General features: G+C 36.5%; 1 protein-coding gene across 6 annotated transcripts in view; it reads right to left on the minus strand.

Moving 5' to 3' along the window:
- UBR3 (ubiquitin protein ligase E3 component n-recognin 3) overlaps positions 1 to 15,702 on the minus strand; it is a 207,497-nt gene that overhangs the window by 78,632 nt on the left and 113,163 nt on the right. For all 6 annotated transcript variants that reach the window (XM_037044489.1, XM_037044488.1, XM_037044493.1 and 3 more), the window contains 2 exons: positions 15,028 to 15,116; positions 1,352 to 1,501 (listed from right to left, as the gene is read on the minus strand). In XM_037044489.1, the coding sequence (XP_036900384.1) occupies positions 1,352 to 1,501; positions 15,028 to 15,116 (239 nt within the window). The remainder of the gene's footprint in view (positions 1 to 1,351; positions 1,502 to 15,027; positions 15,117 to 15,702) is intronic.

Below are 15,702 nucleotides of genomic sequence, written 5' to 3' on the forward strand. Positions count from 1 at the left end.
TAGCTAAAAATTTTGTCAATTTTGATATTGATTTTCTGACTCTCTCTAGTGTTTTCCTATTCTCTATTTCATTTATCTTCCTTATAGTCTTTATTTCTTTCCATCTGCTAGCTTTGGGGTTAGCTTGTTCTTATTTTTCTAGTTCCTAAAAGTATAAAATTAGGCTATTGATTTGAGATCTTTTGCAATTTAAGCATTTACAGCTACAAATTTCCCTCTGTGCAATGTTTTCACCCCACCACCAAGTTTTGGTATGTTGTATTTCAATTTCCATTTGTTTCAAAGTACCTTCTAATTTCATTTGCAATTTCTTCTTTGACCTACTGGTTGTTTAAGAATGTGTTATGTAATTTCCACATATTTGTAATTTTCCAATTTTCCTGCTGTTACCGATTTCTAGTTTCATTCTTTGTGGTCAGAGCAGATCCTCTGGCTGGTTTCAGTCTTTTTAAATGTACTGAGACTTGTTCCACGGCCTAACACACGGTCTACTGTGGAGAACATTCCATGCCCCATCGAGGAAACTATATTCTATGATTGTTAGATTGTAGGTTCTGCACAAGTTTTTTAGATTTAATTCTTTCATAGTGTTGCTAAAGTGGTTTACTTCTTGTTTTTAGTCTTCTGTCCAGCTGTTCTATCCAATATTGAAAGTGGGACATTAAAGTCTCCAACTATCGCTGTAAAACTGTTTCTCCCTCCAATTCTATTTTTGCTTCATATTTTGGGCCTCTGCTGTTTGGTGTGTACATGTTGATGATTCTTATATCTTCTAACACTAACCCTACCGCAAAATACTTCAGTGTGGGTGGGAAAAAATGAAGAGTATTCAGAAAAAATCCTCCACATTAAAAAAAAAAATTTTGTCAACTATGGATGGGCAAACTTATCAATTTGCTGTTATACTATTTCAAGAATGACGGCTTCTACAACAGCAGCTCAAGATATAAGGGCAAAGCTATCTGAATATGCCTTATGCAATTAAAATGTTTAAACCGACAAAATTTCTGGGATTAAAACACTTCCAGATTTTAGAAAAATTAAATTGCTGAACGCTGACCTCAGTTATTGGCCACCTAGCCTTGGTAATACACCACATCATTTGAAGGAAAGACTGCAACATATAAAGAAATCTCTTTGTTAAAAAGTTCTTCCAACACTCATGTCTAGGAAGGTGAGATAAAACCAGATTAAGAATCTTTATTATACAAATATAAATCGATCCTTGCTATGTAGATCTATAGTTATATCTAGACAAAGATACAAGTTCCATTCAATGCATGCATATATTCATCTGTTACATACACTTTGTCCCTAAAATGTTTCCACTGGAAAATTACTTAAATTTTACCTGAGGATGCTTGTAACAGGACCACCAGTCCTGTAGGTCTGTCTTCAGAGGAGGGGCCACTCTGTCCACAAATAACACAATCATACACTGCCTCAGAGACCTGTGGTTCTGCTGTGGTGATCTCCATAGGAATATCGTTCTCAGGAGAATCTGAGAAGAGAAATCTCTCTTTAATTAAAATGTGAAAAATTAAGTTCAAATAATTTCGTGCTTCCATACCCATAAAGTTAAAAAATAATAAAATTCTGGAAATAATACCTTGTTAAAATAAAATATTTACTCAGAAAAAGACAATAAAATGCAAAGAGTTGATATAATGAAAGACCTTAAATAATATATGATTAAACACTGCTAACATTATATCATTCACATACAAAATTGAAATGAAAAACAAAGAGGCAAAGACATTTTTATCCAAAAAAATCTTTAAAATATTGTAATTTAAGGAAATTGTTTTAATTTTCTTTCAGGCACCTCAGAAGCAAACTTTATAACATCGCAGCTCTTGTGGGGAGAGAGGAGAATGGCGATATGTACTTGGAGGTAAAAAAGGAATAAACTATTTCTCCTTCACTTTCAATTCTAGTGACTGTATCTTAGCAATAATAATTATCAATATATTTATTTATACAGAGAAATCATTTAAATATGACCATATATATTAATAAAGCAGAACTGCTATAGAAAGTAAAGCAATCCTCTGGTGATATGATATTGATAACAGCAAGAAATAAAATATTTAGTCAATAATGATCTTCAGATAAAGACTCTTAAATTCACAAAGATAAGAGCCATATTCCACAGTTACAAAGAAATGAGTAGAAGGGGTTGGGAAGACCAGAAGAGCAGAAGTGATTTATGACTTGTTTAAAGATGAAGACATATCTAAATAAATATGCAAAAATACATGACAGAAATAGAGAAAGAAAGACATCAAGTTCAGATATGTTTAATAAGAATTCATGCAGATAAAGATATATACACTGAAAGTAACTGAGAGGAAAAATGAAAGAAACCTAAAATAAAACTTTGGATAATATCCTGTATTAATGGAAATAGAAAATAAGCCAATAAAGAAATCAGAGAAAAATCAATAATATATAAATAGAATCAGAACAAGAAATCTCAATGTCTATGAAAATAAGATTAATGAATCAAAATGAAAAGATTTCAAAAGAAAGTACCAAAGGCCATGAAGCCTCGATATGTGGTTACTGTTTTTTTAGAAAAAAAATTTTAGTACAGAAAAGAAAGGATGTGTCTGGCTGCTGTCAGGTTCAAAGGAGAATAAACACCTGACTTAAAGTGGCATGAAATAATTCAGGCTAACAGTAAGTGCCAAAGAAATCAAATTTTATTAACTCTGTCTCACTCACAAAGATAATGTTCCTTTTTTTTAATATTGTAGTATAATCAACTTGAAAATTTCAAGGAAATCCTAATACTAAAGTGCAGTACTAAAGAAGCTGCTAAGTCTCATTTTCTAAAGTTTTAAAATGTAAAGCCTGACAGTGCAAAAGAGATAAACATAAAACAGAGGACCTCTTTTGATGACCAGTAATATTTCATTTGAATCCTGACTTTAATAATTAGATAGTAATGTCCATCTTTAATTTTCTTGAAAAAAATAAAAAGATCATGGTTTATTTCTTCTTAAAAAAGGAAAACCACTGCTTCTATATATTACATAATATGTTAAAATATGTTATTGGTAACTTATGATTGATTCTATCATTCTAGTACATTTAAAATAGAGTTAGATTCTCTTCTCACATTCTGTGTTCCATCCTGGGACCTCCAACCTCCTAAATGACTTTTAAAATTTGCATACATTAAGATTCACTCTGTTGTGAAGTTCTGTGGGTTTTGACAAATATATTGGGTTATGTATCCAACTTTATAGCATCATTCAGAATAATTTCACTGCTCTAAAAAAAAATCCTCTGTGCTTTACCTATTTAGCTTCTCACCACTTTCAACCCTGGCAACCAATGATTTGCTTACTGTCTCTATAGTTTTGCATGTTCCAAAGTGTCACACAACTGGAAACATAAAGTATGTGGCCTTTTCAAACTGCCTACTTTCACCAAGCAATATGTATTGAAGATTCATCCACATCTTGCATGATTTGATAGTTCATTCCTTTTTATTGCTGAACAGTATTCCATTGCATGAATGTACCACAGTTTGTTTATTCAGCTACTGAAGGGTAGGTATCTTGGCTACTTCCAGTTTTGAGCAATTATGAATAAAGCTTCTATAATCAATTGTGTAGATTTTTGTGTGAACATACATTTTTTTAAAGAGTGAATATTTTTAATTTATTTTTTAAGATTTTATTTGTTTATTTTTAGAGAAAGGGAGGAAGAAAGAGAGGGAGAGAAACATCAATATGTGGAACATCACATATGGAACCCCTAACTGGGAACCTGGCCCGCAACCCAGGGATGTGCCCTGACTAGGAATCAAGTCGGTGGGTGACCCTTTAGTTCACAGGCCAGAACTCAGTCCACTGAGCCACACCAGCCAGGGTCTGGACACAAATTTTTACATTAGTAGGATAAACACAAAAAAGCATAATGACTGGATCATATCATTTAACTTGACTATTTAGCTTTGTAGGAAAATGTCAAATTCTTAAACCAGAAAATTTTATGAAGGACTCTTTGTACTTTTAACTGGCAACACATGGGAAAAAAATCTGAGTTAATATTAGAGTTATATCCCTGTAAATTGATCTTTTAAATATATTAATAGGCATTTAAACTATAGAAATACTTATCTTCATCAAGTAACTATGAAAGAGTAGGTATACAGAGTGGGGCAAAAGTAGGTTTACAGTGGTTCGTATGGAAAATAATGCAATAATAAATAATAATACAAGAATAAGTTTCCACATACTCACAACTGTAAACCTACTTTTGCGCCATCGTGTATGTAGTGATACACCAATTTCAGAAACTTAGATTGGCTGTTTACTTAAGTACTGCTAGTTATAGCAGAATAAAAAGCAATGAACAGCCTGAAAATAAAGCAAATATCCAATAATAGAGACATGGCTGAGCAAATTACTTCCTTTTGGACTATTAGGAACTTTCCCCCACTTTCCGCAAATAAAGAAACACTGAATTACCGCAGTGGTTCTCAACTTTGGCCACACAGTAGAATCAGCTGGGAGCTTCCAAAAGATTCTTTTGCCTGAGCCGTATTCCCAGATATTCTTCTTTCACTAGTCTACAGTGGAGCCTGGGCACAGATAATACTCTAAGGGGACGACGACGATTGAGTGCTGCCAAAGCTGATAATCACTCAATCAGAACTACTGGAGAAGACTTGGAGATATGACTAAGGTAGAGAGCACGGAAGGGTCACCTCATTTGGTAAAGCAAACAATGACCAGAAAGAAGGAAGGCAGGAAGGCAGGAAGGCAGGAAGGAAGGAAGGAAGGAAGGAAAGGGAAGGAGGGAGAACTTCATAAAAACAAAAAATTGTAGTACATTTGTATATGAGTGTATGAATATAGAGAAAAGCACAAGAGTACACAAAATTGTAGTCATGAGTCACAGAAGAAAATAACACAAACCAAAAGCATTTGTTAATCCCATGTATGTAACACTGCATGCATGTGCATGTACATATGTGCATAACAAAATATGGAGGAAAAAAATCTGTGTACACTATTTGCAGGGACATTAACAATATGTAAAAAGGAAAAGCAAACTGCTCATTATGTAAAACATAATTTTATTTATAAAAAAACAAACATGACTTCTGGCCAAGATGGACCTGTAGGTGGAAACACTGTGCCTCCTCACACAACCAAGTTTAAAGACAACAAAGTTTTAGTAACAAAAACACAACCAAAAGAGAAAATTGAACTGTACCGAAGTCCGACAACAAACCATTCAGCCAGACCAGTAAGAGGGGCAGAGTCAGCGGGTGGCAGAGCAGGGTCACACAGAAAAAAGTGGCCAGACTGACCCAGGCACACAGATGGTGGTTGGCAGATCACAGGTGTGGGGTGGCAATGGGCAGACCTAGTGAGGGCACAAGGCGGCTGGCTGACCATGGTCACACGTTCACGTGCAGATAAACGAGGCAAAAAAATGAGCAGTGAGACAGACCACACAAACCACGGCCCCAGCACCAGGAATTAAAGCCTAAAACCACCGTTTGGAAAAACTTTTGGGGGTCTAGGTGCTGGGAGAGGCTTCCAGGCTCACAGAGAGTTCATTGGAGAGATGCACAGGGTCCTGAAGGGTGCACAAGCCCACACATCTGGGAACCAGCACCACAAGGGCCCAATTTGCTTCTGGGAAGCAGCAAAGGGGACCAACATCTGAGAGTGTGGAACAAGCGCCATTGCCCCTCTCTGACTCCAACCCCACATACAGCGTCACAACCCAGCAACTGGGTCGCCCCGCCCTGGTGAACACCTAAAGCTCTGCCCTTCATACATAACAGGTAGGAACAAACCAAAACATTATGGCTCAAGAAGAAGAACAGCTCAAAGACCCAGAGCCAATACTTCTAAGCAACCAAGAGATAGCCAGCCTATCAGATGCACAGTTCGAAATACTGGTGATGGGGATGCTCACAGAACTGCTTGATTTTAGTCACAAATTAGAGGAACAAATGAAGGCTAAACTAATTGAAAGAAAGGGAAATGCACAGGAAACCAATAGTGATGGAAAGGAAACTGGGACTCAAATCAAGGGAGTGGACCAAAAGGAAGAAAAAAATGACCAAACAGAAAAGAAGAAACAAGAATTCAAAAAAATGAGGAGAGGCTTAGGAACCTCCAGGACATCTTTAAATGTTCCAACATCCAAATTATAGGGCTACCAGAAAAGGAAGAGGAAGAGCAATAAGTGGAAAACTTTTTGGACAAATAATAAAGGAGACCTTTCCCAATCTGGCAAAGGCAACAGACTTCCAGGAAGTCCAGGAAGCTCAGAGAGTCCCAAAGAAGGTGGACCCAAGGAGGAACACACCAAGGCACATCATAATTACATTAGCCAAAATTAAAATGAAGGAGAGAATCCTAGAAGCAGCAAGAGATAAGGGGACAGTCACCTACAAAGGAGTTCCCATCAGACTGTCAGCGGATTTCTCAAAAGTGACCTTACAGGCAAGAAGGGGCTGGAAAGAAGTATTCCAAGTCATGAAATCCAAAGACCTACAGCCAAGATTGCTCTATCCGGCAAAGCTTTCATTTAGAATGGAAGGGCAGATAAAGTGCTTCTCAGATAAGGTCAAATTCAAGGAGTTCATCATCACCAACCCCTTATTATATGAAATGTTAAAGGAACTTATCTAAGAAAAAGAAGATAAAAAATATGAACAGTGAAAGGGCAGCAAACAGTTATTAACAACCACACCTAAAACAATAGCCAAAATATACCTTTTACTTATGGGCTGTATTTTTTAAATGCACATCACAGTCACTGACTTAAAATGACAGACATAGACTACCCCTCAAAATTGAACAAATTCATATTCAGAGCAATCAATGTAAAAAGTATTCTATCCATGAGATCTGCATTCTAATTTCGGTGAAAAGCAATACATGTAGTTTCTATTTAGCTGAGAGAATAAGAACTTCACAAGTTTACACAGCAATCAAAACTATAATAATTTAAACTACATCTTTTACAACATAGAACCAATAGCCATAGCTACATGGGACTACTTATGTACCATGTGCATCCCAAGGCCACAGATAGATTGGTGATGCCTGAATGATGGCAAGGTCCACAACTTTGCCTGATTCCAAGAAAATTTAAAAACATAAAAAGGAGGCTAAATACCCAGAACTTTCCTAAAGCAGCAAAAAATGTGTCATGAAACAAGAAGTAGTTCAAGATGTAAAAATCATCTTTTTTTATAATAATAGCAATGCTAAGTAAAAGTAGACCATGATACCATTTCTTTCACTTATTAGATTAGCAAAAACATTAAAGTTTGACAACATATTCTAATGACAAAGATGTAATTAATACTGTGACATACTATTGATAGGAATACAAAACATTACAACCTCTACAAAAACATTTGGCAATATCCAGCAAAATTACATGTGCATTTACCTTTGACCTAGCAATTTCACTTCTAAAAATCTATCTTATAGCTATATTATCAAAATACAAAGAAATACATGCACAAGGATTTTCCTAGTACATGCATTAGTATGATCTGCATAGCAAAAGAGTGAAAAGAAACTAACTGTCCAATAATAAGAATCCACTTCAATAAACTATGGAAAAAAAAATCTACAAAATGGAATACTATACAGCTAAAAAAAGGAATAAAGAATATCTATACACCACATGGTAGACTTGCCAGGCTAAAATGTTAAGTGAAAAAAAACAAGGTAGAAAAGGTGTCCATAGTATATTATTATTTACCTAAGAAGAGGTAAACCTTTTATATCCCTATATTTTTATATATTTAAACATTCTATTTATTTATTTTTAAAAAGAGGGGAAGGGAAAGAGAAAAAGAGGGAGAGAAACATCCATGTGTGAGAGATACATTGGCTGATTGCCTCTTGCAGACCCCCAACTGGGAATGTGGCCTGCAACCCAGGCATGTGCCCTGACTGGGAACCGAACCAACAACCTTGTAGTTTGCAGGATGGCACTCAATCCACTGAGCCACACCAGCCAGGGCTATATTTTTACAAACGTAAACATATATTTTTGTATTTATATGCCCACTGCCCTTCTTACATAAATGGTAGCAGATACATAGTATATTGTACACTGTTAAAAAATAAAAGGATAAACCTCAAATAACAAAATAAGCAGCTCTCTCCAAAACTAACAATAATGATTTCCTGATCAATGTCAGCTGTTGCTTGGACTATGCCACTTTTCGAATGAAATCTTAAAGGATGGGTACTGTGGGCAGATGCTATTTCTATCGACCTACTATCTATTGCCCCTTCTGCTAACAGCTGGCCTCAATTTTTCTTTAGGAGAATCACCCCCTAACCACTCACTTTCAATTCACATGATTTGGGCGGAGCTGATCCAGTAATCAGTGTAAACTAATAGTATAACATCAAGGATCTTTTAAACTATATTTTATTGACTATGCTATTACACTTGTCCCATTTTTTTTCCTCCCCTGTGCCCTCTTCCGCCTGAATCAATCAATCAATCAATCAATCATCCGGTCTCTTAATTCTCACTGTGCAACTATTCTCATATCTGTTCCTTTCTATCCCCAGGCTACCAACTTGGCCTGAAGGGAAGCTCAACTCTGCTTAGTATTTTTTTTTTTAAGATTTTATTTGTCTTTAGAGGGGAAGGGAAGGAGAGAGGGATAGAAATATCAATGTATGGTTGCCTCTTGTGCGTCCCCTGCTGGGAACTGGCCTGCAACCCAGGCATGTGCCCTGACTGGGAATCGAACCGCAATCGTGTGGTTTGCAGGTCCGCGCTCAATCCACTGAGCTACACCAGCCAGGGCTGCTCAGTATTTTTCAAATATGAATAAAGTACAAAGAGCAGGTAAAGTGTACTGATCAATAGCCCAGACTCCACTATTTACTACTGTGTAACCTCTGACCCATTACTGAATATAAGTTTAGGCATCTGTATCTGAAATAATGTCATCTATTTCATGGGTGTATCAAGAAAAATAAATTGATAGAATGTCCTTAGCATAGTGCTGGATAGACAGCTAAGATACAAAAATATCTATCATCATTATCCTCCCAAAATAATGCCTCTCTCCTTCTCTATCTCCCTCCCTTATTTTAGATAATAAACCTATTTATTATCTCTCTAAATAATAAATCTGTAAAAAAGTAAATTACAGAATAAAAATAATAGTAATAGCCATAAACTTATTATGTGCCAAGCACTCTGTTCTGCTTTAAATGTACTAGTACAGTCAGTCTTCACAACAACCCTATGAGGTAGGCAGTACAGTAGGTCCTCATTTATTTACCTTTTAATTTAATTTCATTTTAATTGTTGTTCAAGTACAGTTTTCTGTCTTTTACTCCTACCCCAGCCTACCCCCTCCAGTCCTCCCCCCTCCCTCCCATTTCCACCCCTCCCCTAGTTTTTGTCCCTGTGTCCTTTATACTTGTTCCTGCAAATCCTTCCCCTTTTCCCCTGAAATTCCCTCCCCTCTCCCCTCTGGTCACTATCAGCCTGTTCTCTATTACAGTGTCTTTGGTTATATTTTGCTTGTTTGTTTTGTAAGGTAGGTCCTCATTTATTGTCCTTAATAGAATATGTGACTTTAAATGAAATGACACATAAGGATTTTACCATAGGCCAATTGATATAAACAAGAGTTAAGTTCCTATATAATGACCTTGAATGAAAGGATGTTCTCTGAGGACCTGCTGGACAATAATCCTTTTTAACTGTGCAGAAACCAATGCAAAGAGAAGTTAAGTGAATCACTGCAGACAATGGAGTAGCTGAGATATGAACCTAGGCCACAAGCTCCGGAGTCCATCCATGCTCATAACCATTACCCCATGCTATCTCTAATGAGGTACAGCTTTTAAAAATTACAGTTGCTAGGAGTTTTAATAATAATACCATGGGGTATTTTTATGCTACGATATTGAATAAAGAGGCATGATACAAAATTGTTACTATACAGTATCATCAGTAATACAGTACATTTTTTGATGGTAAGATTAGGGATAAAGTTTGTCCCTTCCTTATCTTTTCTGTACTGTATTTTTCTAAAATTAAAACAAAGTACCAAATTTTTCAGACTGTAAGACGCACCGGACCATAAGATGCACCTAGGATTTAGAGGCAGAAAATAGAAAAAAAATTTTTTAAGCAAAAAATGTGGTAAAATATTTAATAACATAAATAACATAGGCCACCGCCTCTTCCCCACAGTGAGCCAGGTAAGCTACATTCGGACTATAAGACGCACCTCCATTTCCCCCAAATTGGGGGGGGTGCGTCTTATAGTCCAAAAGATACAGTATGTCTAATATCAGAAAATAATTTCCAAAATAAATTCTTTAAATTAAGGATTTTAACTCTCACTTGACACTCAATTCTACTGCATTTCAGTCATCTTTATCTGATTAACTTTAATGGATCAAGGTTATAATTTAACATCTTGACTCCTACACCTTGATAGCTAGTCAAAATAAATAACAGGGATTAGTGGTCCAGAGAAAAAATATGAAGGAAATACAGAGGCGAGTCTCCCTGTATGGAAAACTTTGTAACCTCAGAAAGGCAGCGAACAACAAACTGGTTAAGAATGCTGTCACACAGCAGAAATCTGTTGCATTCAGAGAGAAAAGCTTTTGTTCTTACATTTTTAACTAATAAAATTATTTAACTAGAGGATTTGAAAAGTACTGTGTGTTATAAATTTGAAATACTCTGCATGTTGTGTTATTAGACTAATAGGAGAACATCCCTCAAACAAAGATAAAGGCAAAATCAGAAAGCAGCAACCACAGAATGTTTACATTCCTGCAGCACTGATAGGAAATAAGGCGAGAAGATAAGAAATCTGACAAATGAAGCAGAGGATGGAACTGAGATTAAACTGTATCTGTACTACTGCCTGGCAGTACTTCAGGTATAGGCCCAGCTTCATGTGTTAACAACATTAAAATACACACTATCCAGTGCAAGTGAAGCAAATAGTCACTGGAGGTGAGAGAGATGTGACTGCAATTTTCATCTTGGGCCATGGATGAAAACAGAGCCTCAGAAGGGGTTTCGGGTCAAACAGATCTCCATGAAAAGGAATTGAGTTATAAAGAAAAGGAACAGATAAATCTGAATGGTCCAGCATCCCACTGGCATGGCCATGAATAACCTAAATAAACCAAGTACTGGTGAACCTTTGTTACCTCACCTGTCGCCACTGCAGCATGCAAGAACCGGGGCTGGGGCCATTATCCTGATGGCTTCTGTGAATTGCCTTTGTTTGCTAGCAAGCATGTCTGCCTGATCCCTCAATTGTTCTTCCTGTGCCCTGGCTACTGCCAAAAAAAGGCCATACCTTTCAAAAAGTAGTAAGATTTAGAAGAGGGAGTCAATAACTTGCAAGCTAATAACAATTCAAATTTATGATCTTGAATATAGCTGGTCCCTAAGCATTGTCTATCAATCTTTACACTTAGCCTTGGTGAGCAGTATTTCCCACTCTCCTCAGCGACTATTCCAAAACTCCAGTTGCATTCTTTTCACTCAGCAGAATTCACAATTTACTTAACCCTGAAAACTAAAGCAACCAAGTGATCACCTAAGCTTCCCACTTCCCTTAACCCCAGTGAAACTTACCTCTATCTCCATCCACTCTCTCTTCCTTCCCTCCAATCTGCTCAGGAAATGAGGTGGCTACTCTTCTATTCCAGAGAACACTACCTAACCTCCTCTAGGTGCTTTTCTTAATCAATTCCTCAGAAAACTATTTCATTTTATCTCACTTGGGACTGGGAAGCAGCAGATAACAACAATTTCTAAAATTATTATTAATATTCCTTAGTTCCTAAAGTTGCAAACAAATAAACCAAACTGCACGTAAAACTGATTACATTACCTCCCAAAAACAGGACCGCTCTCCAGTGACTTCAGAACACAGAACTTTGACTCTCTATACCCTTAGCAGGATGTAGTGAAGGACAAAATGATATATAAATAAATCTTATTGTTTTAACTTAATTCAAATAATTTCATTGTTTAACATAATATCATGGTTAATAGTTTGAAGTTATTTTCTTTATAGAAAAAAAGTAATTTTCTTACATATAATATATTACGGTTGAGTAGGAGAACATTCTCAATCCTAGGACATGCATGCTGTAACTTTTAGGAATAAAGTAATATGATGTCTGTAACTTACTTCTAGAGAGAGAAAACAAGGAAGTGCAAGAATAAAGAAAAATGCTACTAAAAATGCTACACTGGCATATGGGAATTTATAAAACTATTCTTCTAGCTTTTCTGTACCCACTGCTACTGCTGCTCTTGCTCCTCCCACTGTCCCCGTTATCACAGGGGTCACATACACCGACCCCAGTGCACATGGAAGCAGAGTGCCCAGGGCATAAACACCAGGAGGCATGGGTCATCGAGGGTCACCCTGGAGGATGACTATATTAGTTATCAAGGAAATCTCAGAAAAGTTTTTCTCAGAGCTTCAAAGATATAAATCTTCAGTCTGAAAGGCCCATTAAGTACTAAGGAGAATGAAATAAGAACTACCCAGATACAAATCACAAAATTTCAGATCTCTAAGAATCAGACAATTGTGAAAGTGTCACAGAAAAGAAGAAAAATGCTCACCTACAAAAAATAAAAATCAAACTACCACTAGACTTCTCATCAAGTGAATGGTCAAAGACAAGTGAGTATTGCCTTAACAGCTGTAAGAGAAAATATGTATCAACACAGAATTCTAACTGTATCCAAATGAATGAATCAGCATGAGAGCAAACTAAGGCCCCATCCAGAAATATAAAGAATCAGAAGATTAGCCTCCACATAAACATTATTAGTAATAAACTTGAAGCTGCACTCCAATAAAACAAGACAAAAAAAGAGATGGTATAAGATGAAGGAAACACCAGATCAACCCCATAAGAGGAAAACTCCACAGCAAACCACTGTGCCGATAAATCAAATGGACCAGACTGGAACAGAGTAACATGCAAAAGACGGTAACATTGAGTGAGCAGAATAATAGATATATCATAAAAAATACATTAGTTAAGAAAAAAGGGCAGTTGGAAACTTCAGGAAAAACAAAAGACAATGTAACAAAGCAATGGCCCAAACAGAAATGAGTAAAGGGTGGTATGATTTTGCCAGTTGGGACAGACTGTAAGAAAAGAGGCTATATACTAAATACAATCCCCTTATAGTGGTCCAGCCACATTGGACTCAAAAGAAGTAAATACATCCTAGCACACTACTTAGTTAGCCCTGTACTGAACAACACTCAAAAAGTCACACTAATTGTTTTCAACATTCAGAGTCAACCTTTGGATGAAAGACTTTATTGCAAGTACAAAACAAAATGTTAGCAACCTTAACAATTTAAAAGCAAACAAGTAACTGATAAAATGTGGAAGATGGACGAAGAAAGCAAAAATAAAAGAAGAATGCTTATTAGTTCATTTCATATAAAGGGATATGAAGAAACTCATTATAGATATAATGATATTTAGTATGTAAAAAATATATAATTATAAATACTTGGAAAGGAGAAGTAAAAGCAGAAGAGGTGGAGAAAGGGAAAGTAGTGTCAATGAACTGAATTCTCATCTTTCATATAAGACATCAACTGATGCTAAGTTAATCCAAAAAAGAGAATTTAAGTATTCTTAACAACAAAGTTATGTCTTAAACACATACTCTCCACTGTTGATGTTTAGAAGACACTATGCGAAGTCTGGACTGACCCTTTCTCCACACCTCTTCTGGACATTGGTTATGTGTGCTTATGTGCAAAAAAGTGCATGAGAATGTATCTGCATGTTTGAGTGAACATAATACATGTATATATTTCAACTAAATGCCTAACTTTATTTTCTTCCAGAATTTTTGTCTAAAAACATCACTGGCATGCAAGAAGTACCTTATTTTGCCATATGTAATGCATACCCACATTTTTGGCCCAAACTTTTAGGGAAAAAATCTTTCGTTTTAATTTTTCATTCAATTATTTATTTATTTATATTTGGATACTTGTTTTTGTATTATAAAGGAGTTTTAGCATTTATTTTTGACTATATTATGGTACAAGAAATTTTATGTAACAAATAATTACAAAACACAAGAATAGATACAAGGTATTTCAGATACTACCCACGGATTATGTGCATCCTTATTTTTCCCTCAAAAATTTGGGCAGAGGCCCTGGCTGGTATAACTCAATGGACTGAGCATGGGCTGTGAACCAAAGAGTTGTTGGTTTGATTCCCAGTCAGGGCACATGCCTGGGTGATGGGCCAGGTACCCAGTGGGAAGCACATGAGAAGCAACCACACATTGATGTTTCTCCCCCTCTCTTTCTCCTTCCCCTCTCTCTAAAAATAAATACATAAAATCTTTTCTAAAAAATTTGGGCAAAAGGGTGTGCATTAAACACGGCAAAATATAGCAGTCAGAAAGGAAGACTAAGATTAACTGATATTTAATCTATTTCTCCAATGTTTGTAAAAGATTACTCAAATCAACCTACTATCATGGGGAAAATGGCACTGCTTCTCATCGTACACATGCTAATGCTAATCCAAACGAAGTGAGAAGTGTGTCCGATTTTAAGTAATACTGAAGGGTGGCAGAAGGAGGAGGCACCACATGTGTTTGAAAGCTGTTTTAAGGATCTTAGGACAACTCCATGTGTGCGTGTGCACACACACAACAGAATAAGTAAATGCACATTGTTGGACCTCACAAATCTACAGGAGAACTGAACAGACAAAAACAGTGAGCAGACACTCATTGCTACCATCAGGAAGCACTTTCTAACTGCAGCTACTCAACAACAGAAATGGATGACCTATAATAAAGATCTGATCTCCCAGGACTTCATTATATAAATACAAACCAGAAATCATCTGTCTGTAATGTTTAAAACTGGTGGAAGATTAAACTAAATAATCCCTGATAATAACTACAGTTATGAGAGTTCTAAATTAATAAATTTTTACTTACCAACATCCATTGCTGTTTCCATGAAGCTTTTCTGTCGTGAAGCAAATTCTGCAAGCAATTTTTGCTGCCTCTCTCTAGCCTTTTGTCGCCTAGATTAAACAGAAATAAAGTGATAAGTACCAACCATGCTAAAGACTTATCTGTTATCTCTCAGGAGTACATAACGTATGAAATGGCCTTGGAACACAGTTGAGAACAATATGAACTATATATTAAATTTCATGAAGCTTGTCCTTAGGAGGGTTGCACTGCTTTTTTTAATCCTCTCCTGAGGATATGTTTACTGATTTGAGAGAGAGGAAGAAAGAGGGAGAGAAAGATGGGGAGAGATGGGTGGAGGAGAGAGAGACAGAGAGAGACAGAGAGAGGGAGGGAGAGAAACATCACTGTGAGGAACATCAATTGGTTGCCTCCCATTTGTGCCCCAACCAGAGATATAACCCACAGCCTAGGTATGTGCCCTAACCAGGGACAGACCCAAAAACAGTTGGTGTATGGGACAGCACTCCAACCAACTGACCCACCTGGCCAGGGCAGGATTCCACTGCATTAAAATGGTTCAATGGCCAGTTGGGGTGCAGTTGGAGTATGTATGGGAGGCAACCAATCAATGTTTCTCACATTGACGTTTCTCTCTTTGTCTCTCTCTCTTTCTCTCTCTATCTCTCAAATCAG

This window comes from Sturnira hondurensis, unplaced genomic scaffold, assembly GCF_014824575.4.
Source record: "Sturnira hondurensis isolate 20B ecotype Veracruz unplaced genomic scaffold, ASM1482457v3 Scaffold0004136, whole genome shotgun sequence".
Classification (NCBI taxonomy): Eukaryota; Metazoa; Chordata; class Mammalia; order Chiroptera; family Phyllostomidae; genus Sturnira; species Sturnira hondurensis.